This window comes from Carcharodon carcharias, chromosome 1, assembly GCF_017639515.1.
Source record: "Carcharodon carcharias isolate sCarCar2 chromosome 1, sCarCar2.pri, whole genome shotgun sequence".
Lineage (NCBI taxonomy): Eukaryota > Metazoa > Chordata > Chondrichthyes > Lamniformes > Lamnidae > Carcharodon > Carcharodon carcharias.
The window spans coordinates 211,379,913-211,400,658 of NC_054467.1; the positions used below are offsets into that span (position 1 = coordinate 211,379,913).

The window sequence follows — 20,746 nt, forward strand, 5'->3', positions numbered from 1 at the left end:
TTAATAGAACTTTTTGTTTTTATTTTATATTTTCAGCATCTGCAGCATTTTGCTTTAATTTTAACTCAGGGTAGAATGATGAGGCAAGTTGGAATTTCATCCACTGCTCCAGAAATTAGAAATTAACTCCTAGGCCTCATTCCAAACCTTGGACTCGGCAGAAAAATCATAATATTCAGAGGCTGCTGGATGACACAAGGATTAGGTCATTTTTTTTCATTCAAGAAGAGTATAGGAAAACTCTGAAACTTAGGCTTCCCTTTCTTAAGAGCTAAAATAGACCAATTTCTGGAGGAGCGGATGAAATTCCACCTTACCTCATCATTCCACCCTGAGTTGAAGTTACTGCCTTTGTCTTCAAAATTGGGCAAGGCTAATGTTTTGCATGTAGAATTTCCTGTAGGCCATCATTAGTTTGCCATTAATTAATGGATAGATATTCTGTTAAAGAATGTTTTGATACCAGCGGAAAAGAGCAGTGAATGCGAATAATGGTCCTGAATTTACTGGAAACTTGTGCTATTGAAATGGCAAATGGCACATCAAGGGCATTGGTCTTGTCTTTCAACGTAGAGGCCTTTGGCATTACTCACTCCGTCCTGTAATTGCCTGGAACTTTTGCACTACTCTACAAATACTCTCTCCAAAACTGTGCAAAATTTATTAGATTTAAGTTTTCTTACCCTGAGATTTAGACTAATAATTAATTGCACAGGTGAATGTATTTTAATTCATCAGTTCAAAATAATCTTTTAGAATAGAAATTGCTGCTCTTTTGTGAAACTTTTAATTCTTAGCTGAGGTCATCAAAGTACTTCTTTCTCATTGTGTGTTAAGTTTAGTGCTTATTGGATTAGAAATTGGACCTTGTGCACATCTTAGGAGCATAAATGGGCATAATAAGGCACAAATTTGGGTTCCAGTGTCTTGTGGTCTAAGGACGTCTGAAAACATCCAACTCAACAAAGGGTTGGGCCAATTTTCAAGCTTCTGGCCAAAAAGCCTAAAACAGACATTATCCCTTTCATAATCAAATGTAGAACCAACAATCCTCTGGCAAATTGGAATCCCTGAGCAGAGCTGATGTCAGGCCTATTATTTAATGATTTTGCCAAGATGTATCAACCTGCCTCCTATGAAGTGTTGATGTAAGCTCTCTGACATTCATTTTAGTTAATTTCACATTGTTGTCTCTTCATTGGGGCAGCCAGGTTGGGGCACTCTAGAGATCACGTTCTGAAATAAATGTCAACTTTTTTTGCATTTTAATTACTGATCCTAGTTCAGATCATTACAATACCAAAGATGTCACAGTTTTAAAAACTGATTCAACCATTTTATTTTATAATCTAAATTTTATCTCTTCTGGCAGAATCATTTGATCATAATCAAAACATACTCTCTGAGTTTTGTGCTTGTTAATGAACGGTGCCATCTGAAGTTTTACTCTATCCTTCTTGATTGGCCAAGCATTTCTAGAAACATCTGTTCTTGTGACAGCTCAATTCCTATTGCAATTTTAACTGTCTTTTTGTCTATTAAGTTAATAGTGCAACTGCTTGACAATGAAGCAACATTGGTGTCACAGGCATTAGACTGTAATATTTTCTACTCATGAAAATTAATTCCATAAATCTCTCAGACCCTAATCTACTCGTACTCAGTACCAGAAATCATTAATGAAAAATATTACCTATTTGGCAATTGAAAACATTTCAGAATATGCAATTTTATTTCCATTGATGTTTTTACAATGCCTTTTGAAATCACATCTCGGATTTTTTACACACAACAGAATAAAAAAGCTATATGAGATTTGGGACTCTCTGGGGCAGAAATTTGTTCACATGGCACTCCATGTAGGGTGGAATCCATTCCAGTTACCTTACATGTCAGAGTTGACGGGTGCCTCCTGTAAAGCCATGCGTATGGTCAATGGCACCTTGCATCCTGCGGAAGTGTGCAATCCTGGTGAAGTTGTGTGCTCACTCCACTTGCTCCAACTGGCAAAAGGGAATGAGTTGTATTTAACATATTGAATACATATTGAAGTTGTGTGTAATATAGAGCCTCAATGATCGCACTTAGATAATAGTTGACTTTGAAATGAGAGATATTGCAGGTATTACCAGAAAGAAGCCAGATATGTAAAAGTTCATGGCCACAGTCACCTTCTCAGCCACTGCGAATGTCATCTGCACCTCCCTCTGAATCTATATTTATGACTGCAGGTGGTAGATTTCAGTGAAGGCCCCCCTAAAGAAGTGCAGATGTCTACACAATATTCCTCACTGAAGTATAGGTATGAAAATTTCTCCCTGGCCTCCTGCTGAGAGCCCTTCTACCCTTCCACCTCCTCCACCTTCCACTAACTTGTCCTCCTCTGTGTTGCCCCTGTCTCTGTCATGCTGCAGTACAAGGGGGGGGGGGGGGGTTGCAAACAGCTGCACCCATATCTGGAAGCAATTCTTTATGTAGAACCTTTAAAGTTAGAACCAAATCCTTCAGGGCCTGTCAGATCACACCCTATAGACTTCAACAACTTGAAACAAAAGTACAAACCACAAGCACTACTACAAGCTTACCATCTGATAGCATGATAGAATTCTATTAGCAAATAATCTGCAATGCGTTGATGGTCTTGTTAAATGGAGATTGTTGAGGTGATCCTTCTTGTTGCTGAATGCATGTTCAGACGTGCGAAATTGAGAGGGAGCATTAAGCTGGAGGGTTGAGCTCCAAAATGACAGGGCAGGCAACAAATCAGCATTAACACACTGGTGCCACAGTTTGCTTACTCTCCAAACTTCCAATGCACACTCCTTGTACCCGTGCTAATGCCCTACCTAAGATGGCATTTGGCCCACACTGGAAGTGTGCGTGTGTGCTGCGGAGACCATTTTGGAAGCAAAATGGCACCCAGAGCACAGGGGAAAAAGTCAGTATGCAACTGAACTTTGTGACAATAGTGCTTACAGGACCTTATTCCTAAGCTCTTCCTAACCCTGTCTAAATTGGATAAAGTCCATCACAGTTTATTCTTTAAAACTCTGCATTCCCTCTTAAGCAGAGGAAATGATGTGCAATCATAGCTATTTTCCCTTTGAAACCTTCTCTGAGCTTACAAGTTGAATATACATGGTGATCTAATGTCAAGCTTGGAATCCTACATCATTTCCTTCAAAAATTTGTAAGAAGTCTTGAGATCTACTGGAATTTGGCTTGTAGGTCACATGGGATAGTCAGCCAATGACATGTCAAGTACACTCAGGGACTGAGTGAATCCAACAAGTTCAATAGCCGTGCAAGAATTTGTAGAAAAAACAAGCTGTACAGAGAAATTGGCACAGATGGAGAACAGGGGCGATGGCCAAAGGGAAGTTTGAAAAAGTGGAACAAACCACTGTTAAAAGCTTTGAATTGATGTTACAAAGCAGCAGATTGGTAATATGGAATCGCAGTTTCACTCTGGCAGCTGAAAGAATAAATTATGGTCAGTTACATACCTTTTAAAGTATCTCAGTGTTAGCAACAAGTCTGCAGTTAGCATACAAAGAATGCAAAGGAACTACAGTGATAAGCATATCTGGCTTGATAAGTGGCAGCTGTGCTTCACATGAACACATGAAACACTTGAGAGGTGTGAAAAGAATTATACCAATCCTTGTTTCCAGTAAAACCGAAAGCCAAACGGTGAAGATGAGATTTTAATTCAAATTATGCCAGCTCCTCAGTCAGTGCAAAGGGTCAGTAAATTTTTCACAAACAACACTGTCGGCTCTCTGGTCACCTATTACCACCCCTGTAATTCCTATCAGAAGTGATGGGTGGCACAGGGAAAACCTACTCAAAAATGGGCAGTTGCATGCAAATTCCATGTAGATGAAGAACATCAAAACATCAGTCATTTTACAGACTTTTTTTATTCATATGGCTGGGGGAAGCAGTTATAGTTTGATGTCATGGTTAACAATCCGTTCAGTGGCTTTAGCTGACAGTGTGAATGCTTGTGATGCCATCAGGCTTGGATCTCTCAGGGCAGGAGCTCAGTGTGAGGGTGATGGTCGGACTTGGAAGGTCAGAGCCACAATATGAGCTGTTCCGCCTGTTGTGGAACAAGCGTCACATCCTCCCTGGCTCATCCTCAAGCGGTTACGGGTTCTTCAGCTGCTCTGTGGAAGGTGAAAATCTGGGACTTCACCGCTCAGGTCACTTACCAGGTTGCGGTTGCTGCTGTTGCAGTCAGCCAGGAGATGTGCCATTGAGAGGTGGGGCCGTCGCCAGTTTGCAGGGTGTGGAGTGTGTTCCAGTAGGGATTGTGGGATTCAATGAGCATGTAGGTCTTTCTATTGAGGTCCCGTTCAACAGCCACTTTGGACACAAATAGCTCGTTAGAGGTTGAAAAATTAGAATTCTTCTTCAGGCAACACAGTTCCGCTACCAGCAAGCCTGCAAAGACATTTTCCATGATGGCTAAATGGACTCCCTGGCAAAGTTGATGGACCTGCTTAATTATGGGAAACGGGTCTGACTGCATCCCCCCTCCCTCCACCCACCACAAAATTGGCTTTTGTTAGGGGAGCTTCATTTGCAGTAGGAAATTACATGACTGAGATGCACCAGGATTCTGGGAAAATGGAAATGCCTATCCTATATACTTAATTGGGATCCTGGTGCAACAGCTATTCATAACGTTGAAAATGCTGCACTTGATCCTTGTCAGAATTGCTTTCATGTGAGATTGGGTAATCGGACCATACCACCTTGTGCTAAATGTAGCCATAGTTTTTACAGCAGTGTTTTTGCACTCTGTGGTTTGTATTTCCACAGAAACCGCAGCATGATATCTTTGCCCTTGGTCTTCAATTTTTCCTGTAGGCATTCAATCTGGTAGAAATATAATTACTCAGAGGGCTGGCAGTCCTCCAGCATCTTGTCATTTTTCATATGCGCATCCAACTAAGAGTATTGGTGAGCTATTAAATAGGATGAAGCATCTCAGCCAAACTTGATGGTGTCTCAGAAGATCACTACCAAAGACAAGGATGGGAGAAACCCATTCAACTCCTTTGGGTTGAATTTCTCCCCCTTTGACGGGGTTGTGGCAGGGGCAGGTGGCAGCGAACGCGAACCCAATCGGTGCCCATGATCGGGTCTGCGCCGCCAATTTACCTGGGTGGGCCAATTAAGGCCCGCCCAACATGATGCGCGTCCGGAAGCGCTGAGCGCTCCCTGTGTGGGCGAGGATGGATTCCCTGAGTCGGGACCTGTGCTCTTTCGCGCATGCGCACATAAGAGTGCAGAAATCTCCCTGAGGCATGGAGGTGCCTCCGAGAGATTAGTTAAAGTTGTTAAAAGCTAATTTCAGGGAAGAAAGTATTAGAAGACATGTCCCCTCGTGTGACAGTGTCACATGAGCTGGGGCATGTCAGTGAAATTTTTTTATTGAATTTTAAAACCCTTCATGAAACCTCATCCCACCTGTGGATGAGGTTCCATGAAAAATGTGAAGGCCGCCTGGGCTCTTCACCAGCCCGTCAACATTAAGGTTGGACGGGCAGCTCACTTAACTATTTTAATTAGTTTTTAACAGGTCTTTGACAGTTCGGCGGGCACGCAGCTGCCTCGGCTGCATGCCCACTGAATTGAAAATCTAAATGACGCGCAGTGCCATAGGGATGCCCGCCCGATGTCACCGCGCGTCATTTTACGCGTCGGCGAGCGGGCCCCGCTTCCACTCGCCAACCAGAAAATTCTTCCCTTGAAGTTTCTCCTTTTTAAAAGCTGAACAGTCATATTAAAGCATTCAATTACATTTTAATTCTTTTAATTTCTGCTATTCCTCCAGAGAAATTAACCTTAACACTTATCACCATTTAAAGTAAAAAAAAACTTTCAATTTACTTTTCAACGGGCAGCTTTTTCCGGTCAGTGAGCGGGGGAAGGGCCCGCTTGCCGACATATAAAATGATGCGGGGTGATGTTGGGCGTGCATCGCGACATCACTGCGCGTCATTTAGATTTTCAGTTTGGCGGGTGCGCAGCCGACTTGGCTACGTGCCCGCCAAACTGTCAAAGGTCTATTAAGACATGTTAAAAATTAATTGAAGCAGTTAAATGAGCTGCCCATCCAACCTTAAGGTTGGTAGGCAGGTGAAGAGACCAGGTGAGCTTCTGAAAAACCATAAAACCTGCTCCATGGGCGCAATGAGGTTTCATGAGGGATTTAAAAATTTCAGAATATTTTAAAATGAAAGTTAAGGACATGTCCCGACTTATGTGACAGTGTCACATGAGGGGACATGTCAGTAACATTTTATCTATTCTTTAAATTGGCCTTCACATTTCAGTCGATCTGTGCACTCTAGCGCGTAGACCTGCTCAGGGAATCCCCCCCCCGCCCCCCCATGCCCACACAGTGCTTTCGGGCATATGTCACGCTGGGCAGGCCTTAATTGGCCCGTCCACATAAAATGGCAGCATGCCCCCGACTGGGGGCACCGATTGGGAACCCGCCCGCTCGCGCCGCCTCCCCCCCCACCCCAGCAAGGGGAAGATTCTGTCCACTGAATTAAATTTGTGCCCTTACTCCTATTTTAACTTTACCACATGTATGCTGCTTAGCATTTTGTAAACTTTGATGAGGTCTCTTTTTGCCTTTTAACATCTTCTTTCCAGGCAGCAGATCTTCAGGTCCCTTTAGCTTTTCTCACAGTTAATCCCTGTTATGACTCGGCAGTGTGCCAGGTCGATCAACTCAACGAGGGAAACTTGATCACATGGTCATAACAATTTTGCAATTTGTACTTAATTTTTAGATGCCTGCCGTGAATTCAGTAGTAATAAGTCCACCAAGACTCTAGAAATTTTTTTACAAAATTAAATTAAACATTTATTAACAAAAGAAAAGATTTCAAGCACGTGCATAGGTCTACAAATTATTACTATAATAACTCCTAAAATGCCTAATTAATCTGGCTTCCAGTTCCACCCCCGTTAAGGCAACAGTAAACAAAGAACTAAATTTTAAATAGATTCCAGCCAGTTAACACAATACCCTATGCAGTGGAACTCAAAGTGGCTTTTCCCAGCTTTGGTTTCTGTAGACAGCAGCTTAATGCACAACTACTTTCACACTTCTGGTAGATCATACAATGCTTTTCTCTGTGACACATAGTCTCTTCTCCTTTATACATGTTTCTCCCTTTTAATGCAAATTTCATTGTTCCCATATGCCTTTGGAGCTTTACCTTTCTCATAATATAAATAATTTCAGATCAGGTGCTAAGATTATCAGTAACTTTTGGGAAAAATAAACGCACTGCTTGGCCTAGCTTCTCTGGCTAAGTGTAACATCCTACCATCTCTTTGAAATTCAAATTGCCTTGATTTATCTAAAAATGCAAATTCTCCTCACCTCGCATTCTAAAATTTCAGCCAGGTTTATGTATTTAGCATTTCAAATCTAGCTTCTTTTTATAAGTCAAAGCCCCCAGACCAGCTGTCTCCAATTTAATTAAATCCCACACACACACACACACACACACACTCAGAAACAATCCAAACCCCGCTTTTAACCTACCTTTACAATAAATCACAGTAATATTGTGAGAATTATTACACTTTCATGACAATCCCCTTTGCAATTGCTGAACAGTTTTGTCACGCTACTCTGTATCCTTTCCAACCCGTAAGGCGGAGACATTTCTGCACGGCTACCTACTGGAAGCCAGATGCCCACAAATCGCCACCCTCCCCTCCCCCAACACCTCCACCTCCACCTGCCGCACCTGCCCACCCAGCTCACCTTCCTCCCACCACCACCCCAAGTCATGAAATGGCTCAGGTACACTCCAGGGGTAGGTCCCGCTCCTTATACATGAACAGTGGAAGGACTTGGGATGTAATTTGGACCTACCTGATATTGGAGAACACCTGGGGTTTGGTGGGGCAGAGGGGAAATGGAGAGCTGTGGGAGTGGGGGAGTGTTTTGGCAGTAGGAATAGGGAAATTGTTTTTTAAAGTGTTGTAATTTGCTTTGTTAGCCTGCCCTGGGTCTGGAGCGGCCCAGGATGAGGTTTTGCATCAGCTTCCTTTAGGTGTTCTGTGCTGTAAGGCACTATATGAACATCCTTATGTGGATGAGTTCAGACACCAAAAATACTACCTCCTTAAAATATAAAGGCTGGGCCTGCAAATATGACAAGCCCAGGCTCACGTAGCAACATTGAGGAAGCCCCAAGTAATTTTGTAGCAACAAAGGGTAGATGGAGATGTGATGTAATTATCTCCATCACTTTTTCCTCTTCATTTCATCTGGGGACATTAAGTTAAAGCAACAAACAGTGAGTAACATGAGAGCTATGTCAGCCTGGGTGGTCAAGCACCACACTTGGGCCCCCCACTGTTTCAAACCTATGATAATAATCTTGATAACAAAATTAAATATAACATTGTCAAATTGAATTACTTAAAACGAGCAGAAGGAACAGGGAGGTTAGAATGAAAATCTATCCTTATGTTCTTTTACAGTAAGGTGATAAAGTTTGAAATTAGTTACTAATCAGTGCATTTTAAAGCCTTAACAAAATCTCGGTAGTTTCTATTTAATTATTCTCCTTATTCCAAGAGCATTTTAAAAATTGATTAGCATCATTATGTAGGCATTGGGGGTCATGTGCTACTATTATGATTAGGTTTCTTAAAGCTATTTGAATTAATTCAATTTTATTCATTGTGTACTGTTGATGAATATTTCCAGCCAAGATCCAATATTTTAAATGCCTCAGTGCTAATTTAATTTGCCCAATCTCAAAGTCAATCTAGAAATTTCTGTGTATATTTTGCTGCATTCCCCTGGCATAGACATTGGGCAATGTGATGTTTTTCTTTCAGCATTAAATAACCTCCTAAGCTTCCAGTATGCCAGGAAGGAAGTGCAAGCCTGTTACCAGCTGAAAGCCACCAGTCACATTGGCCCAGGCCAAAACCTGGGGGTGTGGTGCCCATACCTGAAACAGATGGGAGGCCTCTTGCATGTTTGGTTTGCTCTGAGGCAGTTGGCAGTTCACTCAGAAAAACCAGGCCCACTGTGGCCTGGCAGGTGTAAACATCAAGCTAAGTTTTTGAAGTTTATATACCTGAATGTGTAGCCAGGAGGTGCTTGAGTGTTGGGCATTGATGGCCTCTCTGATTCCCCCCACCAATTGCCACCATTCTCTGCCAGTGGGCACCAATATTGTTGATACACAACAAATCCCACCTCCACCTAAACCAATTATTACTGCCTCCTGGTCCAAACAAACACCTCTTCACATCTGAGGACCACAGCAAGCCACCTCTATCTCTGCAGCTCACCAGCTTAATGTAAATGAAGCCCAAGACCCAACATTGGGGGCCCTTTAAGCATCATCCTAAAGGCGCAGAGACCATTCACGGTTCATCTCAGGTGTCTATTTTTTAGGCCACTGCTTTTACTGCTCTCTTTAATTCACCCAGTTTGGCAAATTTACATTATGGCCAGAATATTGCCGTCAGTGTGCGGGGGTGGGCCCGAGACGCCAACGGGTAAAATGACGCGAGATGACATTGGCGTGTGTCCTGACGTCATCACGCATCATTTCGATCTTTCGTTCGGCGGGTATGTGCCGGAGGCGTCTGCATGTCCACCAAACTATCAGCGGCCTATTAATATCATTAAAAAAGTAATCAAGCTTATTAACAACGCTGCCTGTCCAACCTTAAGGTTGGCGGGCAAACGAAGAGCCCAAGCGGCCTTTGCGTTTTCCTGGAAACCTCATCTGCGTGCAGAATGAGGTTTCCTGAAGGTTTTATAAAACAATTTAATAAATTTTGCTACACTCACAAACATGTCCCAACTCATGTGACGCAGGCAAAAATACTCCTCAGGCTGCTCTCTGTTTCCTACATCCAATTTACTTCTTATTTGATTGCTTATTTTACCTTGAATTCCTGCAACCTTTATGATTAATCAGGAATCTTTCATGTGGGACTTTATCACAAACTTTCTGAAAAACCATTGCCCTAAATTATAGGGAGTTCCACCATCTCCATTATCTGAATCTTTCCTTCGGAAATCTATCTGGCTGTTTCTTATTAAGTTAATTCTATACAGTTGATCTTTCAGGATACCCTTTAGGATTGTTTCCATTATTTTACCTGTTACTGATGTTAACCTAATGGACCTGTAATTGCTGACAAAGGTTTATAGTTCTCTTTAAGTATAGGCACTAAGTTTGCTGGCTTCCAGTCCTGCAGAATCTCTTTAGTGCTCAACGATTTCTTTGTGAATGATGGCCAATGTTCCAGACATTTCCTCCTTAGTTTCCTTTGGAACTGCAGGATATGCATCATTTGGCTCAGGTGATTTGTTGCTGTTAGATCTCTTTAACTTGTAAAATACCAAGACTAAGTTCTAAGTCATCAGGTGTGGAAGGTCCAACACATCAAACTGTTTCATTTTTGAATAGCTTCCAGAAAATATGCATTTAATATTTTAACTATTTGACCTTTTCATGTTTTTTAAAATATTATAATGTACCATAAACTACAATATGAAACATTTAATAATGCAAACTTATGCTAATATCCAGTCCAGCGTGTAAAACATCAAGGGCAGGATCTTGAGGTCGGTGAGCGCCGATGTGTAAAATGACGCGGGATGATGTCGGGCGGAACTCCTGACGTCACCCCGCGTCATTTCAATTTTCAGGTCGGCGGGGAGTCAGTTGTGTGCCCGCCGACCTGTCAACGGCCAGTTGAGGCCATTTAAAAAGTAATTGCACTAGTTAAAGGACCTTAATCCAACTTTAAGGTTGGCGGGCAGGCCGGGAGCCCTGGCGGGCTTCAGAGAAAGCATGAAATCTCATCCATGGGCGGGATGAGGTTTCATGTAGGTTTTTAAAAATGTAATAGAAGTTTAATTAAAAGTGATGACAGTGTCACATGAGGGGACATGTTAGGGAAATTTTATTTTTCTATATTTAACATTTTCGAATTTGGCGCCGATCTCCCTCTTGGCTTAGGGAATTGCCCCCTGCCTGCACAGCGCGCATAGCGCTTCTTGACGGATGTCATGCTGGGCGGGCCTTAATTGGCCCACCCACCTAAAATGGCGGCGCACCTCCAATTGGCGCCGATCGGAGGCGCACCTGCGTGTGCCCGCTCCTGAGCTTCCCCTCTGAAGGGGGGGATATTCTGCCCCAAATCATAAATTGTGGTTGTGGTATTCCTATTAACCCCTATATCACTCCCCTATCTCCACATCTAATTAAACAAAAAAAACAAGAGAAGTTCAAAGAGTAGTTGGGTACTCTATAGAATCACAGATTAGTTACAGCACAGAAGGAGGCCATTTGGCCTGTTGTGCCTTTGCCAACTCTCTGAAAGAGCAACTCACCCAGTGCCACTTCCCTGCCGTCTCCCTGTAGCCCTGCATGTTCTCCCTTTTCGGATAAGCCAATTTTCTCTTGAATGCCTCAATTGAACCTGCTTCCACCACACTCTCAGGCAGTGTATTCCATGTACACTGCGTGAAAGTGTTTTTCCTCATGTCGCCATGACTTCTTTTGCCACTTACCTGAAATCTGTGATTCTTGTTCTCAATCCTCCCACCAATGGGAACATTTCTTCCAATATACTTTGTTCAGGCCTCTCATGATTTTGAACATCTTTGTCAAATCCCCTCTCAACCTCCTCTTCAAGGAAAATGATCCAAACTTCTCCAATCTATCTACGTAATTGTAGCTCCACATACTTGGAATCATTCTTGTGGCTCACTTCTGTAATCCCTCCCAGCAACAAATTCCAAGTGAAACATACCTTCTGGATTGTAGCAGGTTATTATCTAGGCAGTTATCTAAGCAGCCTATTATCTAGGCAAGAAGACCTTAACTATTTTATCTTCCATTTAAGCCCATGTTTATCTTTTCACATGGCTTCCTGAATATTGTTTTAATGTTATAGTACTGGAATAGCTTTAGTTATTATTCTTAATATGCTTTGCTATCCTGTGGATCAAAATCATGTGGTGTGATATTAGTGACAAACACATCTGCATTGAGATCTTTGATATTTTACTAACATGTTGTACACTTATCGCTCCATTCTTCAAATCGCTTTACTTTTAGAGCAGTATTTGTGGATTCTGTTCTCTTTCCAAAGACCTGTGATATTACCAACTGCACTGCTTCAGTGGCTTCTTTTCCTCTCATAAACTTGGAGAGTGTAGGATAGGTTTCTTGTAAGAAACAGTAAACTTTATTAGCAGACTTCAGAGGAGACTACATGCTATAAACCTTCGCCTCGAAGTTTCTCCGTGCTTAGGGCTGATTGGTCTATACAGTTACATGATCCCCATAACAGTAAGAAATGGTTAATTTACAATCATTACATTCCTCCCCCTTTTGTTTTACCCTCTTATTTACAAAACATCTTAACACATGTTACATACAATTATATACAGTTCATGCCATGATAAATTTAGTCTTTGGTAAGGTTTTTGGATTCAGGAAGAGTGATGCAACTCGACAACAGGTGGCTATTCCATTGGATCTACTTGCACAGGAATTGCAGCTTCAGGAGCATCCCTAGGCACTTAAGACTTATTTACTTCAGAAAGACGTCTGGTATGTCTATTCTTTGTCAATCTGGCACTTCAGGTGTCAAAGTTTCGACTTCGATTTCAAGTGGATTAATTGGCTGTTGGAGGGTTTTGCTACTCATGAGATGATCCACGTGTTTTCTAACAATCCTGTTTTGTACTTCTATTTAATAAGATAATGGCCCTGTACTGAAAACTGAAACTCTGGCACTGTTTTTCAATGCTTACAGACAAAGTAGATGATCTCACTTAAACATGTTCATCCATTTGGAATGTGCATTGATAGTCACAAGAAACATGGTACCTAGAAATGGACCTACGAAGTCTGTATGTAGTCTAACCCAGGGTCGACCAGGCCACTCCCGCGGATGAAGTGGAGCTGAAATGGGCAACTTCTGCTGTTGCTGACACTGGAGACAGTGTTTAACCATTTTCTGTATATCACTGTTTACACCTGGTCACCAGATATAACTTTGTGTGAGCATCTTCATTTTCGAAATACCAGGATGTGCACTATGAAGTTCTTCCAATAATGGTTCTTTTCCTTGCACAGGGATAACGATTCTTGCTCCCCATAACAGGATACCATCTTGACAACTCAGTTCTATGTACAAAGAATGGTTTTAATTCTTCAGGAACTTGAACATTTGACCATCCTTGTAATACTTGTTCACGGATTCTTGCTAAAACTGGATCCTAATTTGACTGATTCATCTGTCTCGCACAGATTGGTGAAGAGTCCAGGAAATTTAATGTAAGTATTACCTCTTGCGGTACTGGAACACGTGTAATATTGTAGGGCAAAGGGAGATGACTGAGGGGGTCTGCATTTGCTATATTGCACATTGGGACAATGTGTAAAAGTGTACTCGTATGCCGAAAAAATTAAAGTCCATCTTTGAATTCTAGCAGAGACTATTGGTGGGGTTGCCTTATCTTCACTAAACAAACCCAACAGTGGCTTGTGATCTGACACTATGGTGAAGTGTTGACTGTGAAAATATTGATGGAACTTCTTTACTCCATATACGATAGATAAGCCCTCTTTTTCAATTTGCAAGCATCCTTCCTTGGCTGCAAACAGGGTTCTAGATACATATCCTATTGGTCTTTCAGATCAGCCCTCCATTTTGTGTGACAATACTGCACCAATTCCATAGGAAGATGCATTACAAGTGAGTATCAATTCTTTAGACGGGTCATAGTGCACTAGTGGACGAGTGTAAAAGCTTCTTGACTCTTGTGAAGGTTTCCTCTTGCTGTGCCGTCCAGGACCATCTGTGGCTCTTCTTCAATAATAAATTTAAAGGGACTAACATTGTAGATAAATTAAGTAAAAATCAACCATAATAGTTTACCATGCTTAAAAAATACTTCGGGCTGGACAGCAGTGGGCAGGGGTGGGTGCAGAGCCGATTGTCGCCCGCAATCGGCTCTGCGCTGCCACTTTATGCGGGCGGGCCAATTAAGGCTCAGCGCTACCTGTGCGGGCAGGGGAAGGAGAGAGATTCGGGGCCTGCATTCTTTCACGCACGCACACAAGAGTGCAGCAATTTCCCTGAGGCACAGAGTTGCCTCGGGGAGATTGAATAGCTAATAAAACAGTGCAATAAATGATGTAAAAATTTTTTAAACGTGTCCCCTCATGTGACATTGTCACGTGAGTTGGGATATGTTTGTAAAGGTCGGAAATTTTATTTATTTATTTTATAAAAGCTTCAGGAAACCTCGTCCCGCCCGTGGATGAGGCTTTCTGAAAAACGCGAAGGCCGCTTGGGCTTTTCGCCTGCCCACCAACCTTAAGGTTTAATCACTTTAATTAATTTTTTAATGGCCTTATTAGGCCATTGACATTTCGGCAGGCATGCAGCCAACTCCCAGCGCATGCCTGCTGAACGGAATATTGCGATGGTGCACGATTACATTGTGACGCTCGCCCGACGTCATCACGCGCCATTTAACACGTCGGCGTGTCAGGCCCACCCCCGCATGCCGACCGGAAGCTTCTCCTTTGAGCTCTGTGACATTGGTAGGAGAGGGCACTTCCTTGATTGCCCTGACTTTCTCCTCTCTAATGGAGGCAACTCTTGAGCATCCACTCGATGACCCAGATATGCAACTTCATTTGCTTGGAATGTGCACTTTTTTTTAAAAATGAATGCTAGCCTCTAAAATTCTCTTCAGAACCTTTTCTAGATTTGCCACATGCTCTACTTCTGTCGATCCTGTAATTAGGATGTCGTCCAGGTACACTATAACTCAGGGGAGTCCTTGTAGTAATCTTTCCATGGTTCTCTGAAAAATTGCACAGGCTGAGGACAAGCCGAAGGGTAGGTGTGTATATTGGTACAGGCCCTGTGTGAGTTTATGTTGACTCAATTCCTTGATGTGTTGTCGAGCTCAAGCTCTGATACCCTGACTCATGTCCAATTTTGTATCAGATCTTCCCCCTGCTGGTTTAGCATATAGATCTTCAATTTTTGGGATTGGGTAGTTGTCCAATTTCGCAGCTTTTTTACCGTCAATTTATAATCCCCACAGATGCGAATGGTTTGGTCCAGCTTTAGTACAGGAACTATGGGTGCTGCCCACTCTGGAAAACTGGACCTGGCTATTCCCAATTTCTCCAAAGGGCATAATTCTGTATCAGCCTTTTCTCTTGTAAGGCACAGGTCTTGCCTTAAAAAAATGGGATGTTGTTTCAGGCTCAACGTATATTTTAACTTGCAGACCTTTGATTTTCCCTAGCTCATCTCTAATACTGTGTCATACTTTTTCAGCAACTCTGGAATTCCTCTGGTCCTGTCATGAAAAATTTCTGACCAGTTTAGTTTGACTTCCTTCAACCAATCACGGCCCAGAAGGTTACGTCCTCCTCCTGTTACAACCATTATTGGTAGCTGAGCTGTTTGAGGTGATGCCTTTCACCTGTATTGCTTCTCCTGTATATGTTTTTTAATGATCAGTGGTTTTCTCCAAAATCAGTGACTGGGTAGCTTCTCTGAGGTATTTAAAGTTATGTTCTCCCACTACTGTGGCTGAGCAGAGGACTTCCATTTTTTGAAGCGAAACAATGATCGGTTAAGTTTTCCTGCCCTTCAGATTGCGTACAGGATAAACGTCAGCCTCAGTAACTTCTGGCTCATCCATCTTGTGCATTCATTTAACTTGACTTGCTGTCTGAATGGCTGTCTTGACTGAGTTTTGCACTGTTTGACAACATGCCCTTTTTTTGTGACAGCAGCGGCATTCCGCCTCTTCCAAATCTACAGACTTGGGTGTATGATTTCCCACACAACAGTAACACTTTAACTTCTGGGTTACTGGTGAGATTCCAGTATTTCTTTTTATTTTTCTAGCATTAGGGACTGTGTCCTGCTTCGCTGCAGCCTCCCTGATCTTCGCACTATCTCAACTTCTGCAAACAAACAACGCTGAATGGGCGTCGTCATTTATGCCGTAAACTAAACATGTTGTTTAAAGTATTACCGAAGCCACATGCTCTGTTAACTGTTTTAATTTTGAGATGTATGTCGTGATCGACTCACCGGGGGCCCTTATTTGAGAATTACTTGAATTTTTGCATGAGCACTGAGGGTTTAGGCTAAAAATGTCCTTTCACGAGGTCAACTAGCTTGGTGAAGGATCGTGGGTTTGGTTTGTGCGTTTGAAGGAGCCTTGTTGAGTTGCTGCAGTGTATCCTGTAGATGGTACACACTGCTGCCATTGCGTGTCAGTGGTGGAGGGAATGAATGTTTGTGGATGGGGTGCCAATCAAGTGGGCTGCTTTGCCCTGGATGGTAGTGAGCTTCTTGAGAGTTGTTGGAGCTGCACTCATCCAGGAAAGTGGGGAGTATTCCATCACACTCCTGATTTGAGCCTTGTAGATGGTGGACAAGCTTTGGAAAGCCAGGAGGTGAGTTATTCTCCACAGAATTCCCAACCCCTGACCTGCTCTTGTCGCCACAGTATCTATATGGCTAAGATAAAAGCAAAATACTGTGGATGCTGGAAATTTGAAACAAAAACAGAAAATGCTAGAAAAATTCAGCAGGTTTAACAGCATCCGTGGAGAGAGAAACAGAGTTAACAGACTCTTCTTCAGCTCTGAAGGAGGCTTACAGATTCAAAACATTAACTCTGTTTCTCTCTCCACAGATGCTGTTAGATCTGCTGAGTTTTTTGAGCATTTCCTATTTTTGTATTTATATGGCTAGTCCAGTTCAGTTTCTGGTCAATGCTGTTGATTGCTAACCAGTGATTGCTGCTTGATGTTGCCTTTGTGTGAACATCATACAAGGGTAGAATCAGAATTGTGATCCTCCCTTGGTAGAATATCTGTGAGTGGGTTTTGATGTATAAAGGGCCATTTAGGTGAGATAGTAAAGATCTGCTGCACTTCTGACCCTGCACCTGAGCAAGATTTTCAGTGGTGAAGGGGAGAAGGAAACAATGTACTGCGGGGTTGAATTTCCATGCACAGTCTCCGGCCATTTCTTGGGGGTTTCTGCAGAACTTCCATCGCAGGAATGGTGGACAGTTGGAAGAAACATAGCAAAAATTCAACCCTCATGAATTAATTATATAATTGTGTTGTGTTTCGTGAACTTTTCTTTAGCACAGATTATATTATCTCCCGACCCCATAAACAGTGTTGTCTTCATAATTTCTTTCCTCATGGTCCATTTGTATCTCATTTAGGCAGCTTGACTCACTCAGGCAGTTATCACTTACCAAGATTAGTCATTCTCTTTCTTCAAGGTTTGCCTCACTGTATCCCCTCTGAGGGCTTCAGTTACACTGGATGCAGGTTCCTTCAGTGCATCACTCACAAATGCTTTAAAAATTTCATCTTCATTTAGCTACTGAACAGATGGCATTGGGCTGCGCAAAGGAAACTAATTAAGTAATGTTAATGAAGTAATGTTTTTGAACCACTAATAAGTACTTGGACACATTGCAAGGAAAGGGAAATGTGGCACTCCTGTCAGCTTGTGTATTGTCAACAAAGGTCTTTATTTTTGACTTTTTGAATAAAAAAAAATGTGTTTGTGGCTTCAGTACTTGAAAAACATTTTTAGTTCTGTATTCAATACTGTGCTACCTGCTTCCTTATGATGTGCAGCTAGTTTAGAAGAAGATGGAGCTAACAGCCACATATCCTCCAGACAGCTGCAATTATTGAAACTATTCTTCTTGCCATCCCCTGAACCAGAAAACAACTGTTTGTCTTCTACATGTTCCTTATGCTTCCCTGGAGAACTGTTCCATGTCCCCTGGAGAAACCTCAGAATAACTTTCTCCTTTTCCCGCACTATTATTCTTCATTCTTCATGCTGAAACTTGTTCTTCCAACAACAATGATAACTTGTTTATTTACATAGTGCCTTTAATGCAATAAAATGTCCCAAGGTGCTTCACAGGAATATTACAAACCAAAAAATTGACACCGAGTCACATAAGGAGATATTATGGCAAAGAGGTGGGTTCTAAAGAGCATCTTAAAGGAGAAAAGTGAGGCAGAATTTTGCCCTTGTGGGCGTGCAGGCCCCACCGGCTTGGGAGTGGGTGGGCAGCCGACCCCCACTGCTGAAATTAAGGCCAGCCCAGTGGCCTGCCTGACAGGGGAGGGGCGGGGGGGAGGGAATCCCCAACTGTCAAAGTGCGCTCTCTCGCGTGCTTCCTGAGGCAAAGTGCTGTCTCAGGGAATTTACTGACAGGTGAGAAAGGTCAAAAAATAGAGAAATATTAAAATTATTAACATGTCCCCCTCATGTGACAATGTCACACGAGATGGGACATGTTAATAAGAAACACGTAAAGTTTTTTTTAAATAAGGAGATTTTTAAAAAACTGACATGAAACTTCATCCCGCCAGCGGATAAAGTTTCGTCAATAAGCTGGAGCCCACTGGGGCTCCTGGCCTGCCCTCCAGCCTTAAGCTTGCACGGGCAGGGTCTTTAACAAGGTTAACTAGCCTGTCAATGACCTTAATTGGCCAATGACAGGTTGGTGGGCGGACAGCTGATTTCGCTGTCCGCCCACCTTCCTGAAGATTTAAATGGACCGGGATGACGTCGGGGGCTCCTTCTGATATTATCCTGCGTCATTATCCCCTCAGCGAGCGGGCCTCACCCCCAAATTGCCAAGGGGAAAATTCTATTGGTGGGTTAGAGAGGAAATTCCAGAGCTTAGGGCTCAGGCTGTGAAGGCATGGCCACCAATGGGGGAGCAATTAAAATCATGGACGCTCAAGAGCTCAGGAATACTTCAGCACAAATAACTCAGAGGGTTATGGGGCTGGAGAAGATTACAAAGAGAGGGAGGATGAAGCCATGGAGTGATTTGAAAATTAGGATGAGAATTTTAAAATCAAAGCGCTGCATCATCAGGAACCAGTTTAGGTCATCAAACAGGGAGGTGATGGTCAAAAATTTGGCAGATGGAATATAATGTGGTAAAATGTGAACTTGCCCACAATGGCAGGAAGAATAGAAAAGCAGCATACTATTTAAATGGAGAGAGGCTGCAGATCCTTGTGCTACAGAGGAATCTGGATGTCCTGGTACATGAATCACAATAAGTTGGTATGCAGGTACAGTAAGTGATTAAGGAAACCAGATGGAATGTTAACATTTATTGCAAGCGGGATTGAATATAAAAGTAGGGAATGGTTGCTGCAGCTGTCCAGGGCCTTAGTTAGACCGCATCTGGAGTATGCTGTACAATTTTGATTTCCTTACTTAAGAAAACTTATAATTTCATTAGAAGCCATTCAGAGAAGGTTCACTCAACTGATTCCTGGGATGAAGGTGTTATCTTATGAGGGAAGAGTCAGCAGTTGGGCCTATATCAATTGAAGTTTAGAAGAATGAGGGATGATCTTATTGAAACATAAAATCCTGAGGGGAGGGTGGATGCTGAGAGGATGTTTTCCCTTGTGAAAGAGTCCAGAACTAGAGGGACACAGTTTAAAACTTAGGGGTCTCCCATTTAAAACTGAGATAAGGAGAATTATTTTTCTCTTAGAGGGTCATTAACCTGTGGAATTCTCTTCCCCAGAGATCAGTGGAGGCTGGGTCATTGAATATATTTAAGGCTGAGTTAGTAAATGTTTGATTGGCAAGGGAGTCCAGGGTTATGGACGATGGATAGGAAAGTGGAGTTGAGACCACAATTAAAGTAGCCAAGATCTTATCGAATAGTGAAACAGACTTGAGATGCTGAGTGGCCTACCCCTGCTCCTAATTCTTGTGATCTTGTGAGGGGCTTGATAAAAGTTTACAAAGGATAACTGTTGGAGGCCAGCTAGGTATGCATTAGAATAGCCAAGTCTAGAACTAACAAATGCATGGATGACAGATTTAGCACCAGAAGAACTGAGGCAGGAGCGGAGTTGGGTTATGTTACAGATGTCTTAATGATGGCGCAGATAAGTGACCAGAAGCTTATCTCAAGGTCAAGTATGATATAAAGGTTGTGAACAGTCTCAGAGAGTTTCCAGGGAGAGGGTTGAAGTCAGTAGTTAGGGAAAAGTTTGTAGTGGGGACCTAAGACAACGACTTTGATCTTTCCAACATTCATTTGGATGAAGTTTCTGCTGAACTAATACTGGATGTGGGATAAGTGGTCTCACAATTTTGAGATACTAGTAGAGATGAGAGAGATGGTGGTCATGGATATTGTCAGCGCACATGTGAAAACTAACTGTTTTTGGATGATGTTGCTGAAGGTGGCACATTGATAAGGAATAAGAGAGGGAGCATCGTGGTAGAGGCAGCTGATTGGATGATCTCGATCTTAGTGGCAAAGTACCGACTCAGTCACCCTGAATTAAGCATGCAACCCAGATCATTTAGCCCCATTAAACCAAAGAGCACCAGATCCAACAGCAATGTAACCCCTTCATCCTAGGAATTCGTTGAGTGAACCCTCTCTGAACTGCTTCTAATACAATTATATCCATTCTTAAGTAAGGAAACCAAAACTGTACACAGTACTCCGGATGTGGTCTCACCAACATCAATATAAGATCAAAAGGCAGCTGCAAGCCTCCAACTGGCTCTACAGTGAAAAGAACCTCATTTTGATTTTGTAAGGTGAAAATGTTTTGCCTGGTGCCTG

The 20,746-nt window shown here is 42.5% G+C and overlaps 1 protein-coding gene across 1 annotated transcript in view; it reads left to right on the forward strand.

Annotated features, from left to right (window-relative positions):
- The window catches only part of LOC121275808 (A disintegrin and metalloproteinase with thrombospondin motifs 12-like), a 689,364-nt gene that overhangs the window by 170,003 nt on the left and 498,615 nt on the right, over positions 1 to 20,746 (forward strand). The window contains exon 4 of the mRNA XM_041183446.1: positions 8,952 to 8,967. Within this exon, the coding sequence (XP_041039380.1) occupies positions 8,952 to 8,967 (16 nt within the window). The remainder of the gene's footprint in view (positions 1 to 8,951; positions 8,968 to 20,746) is intronic.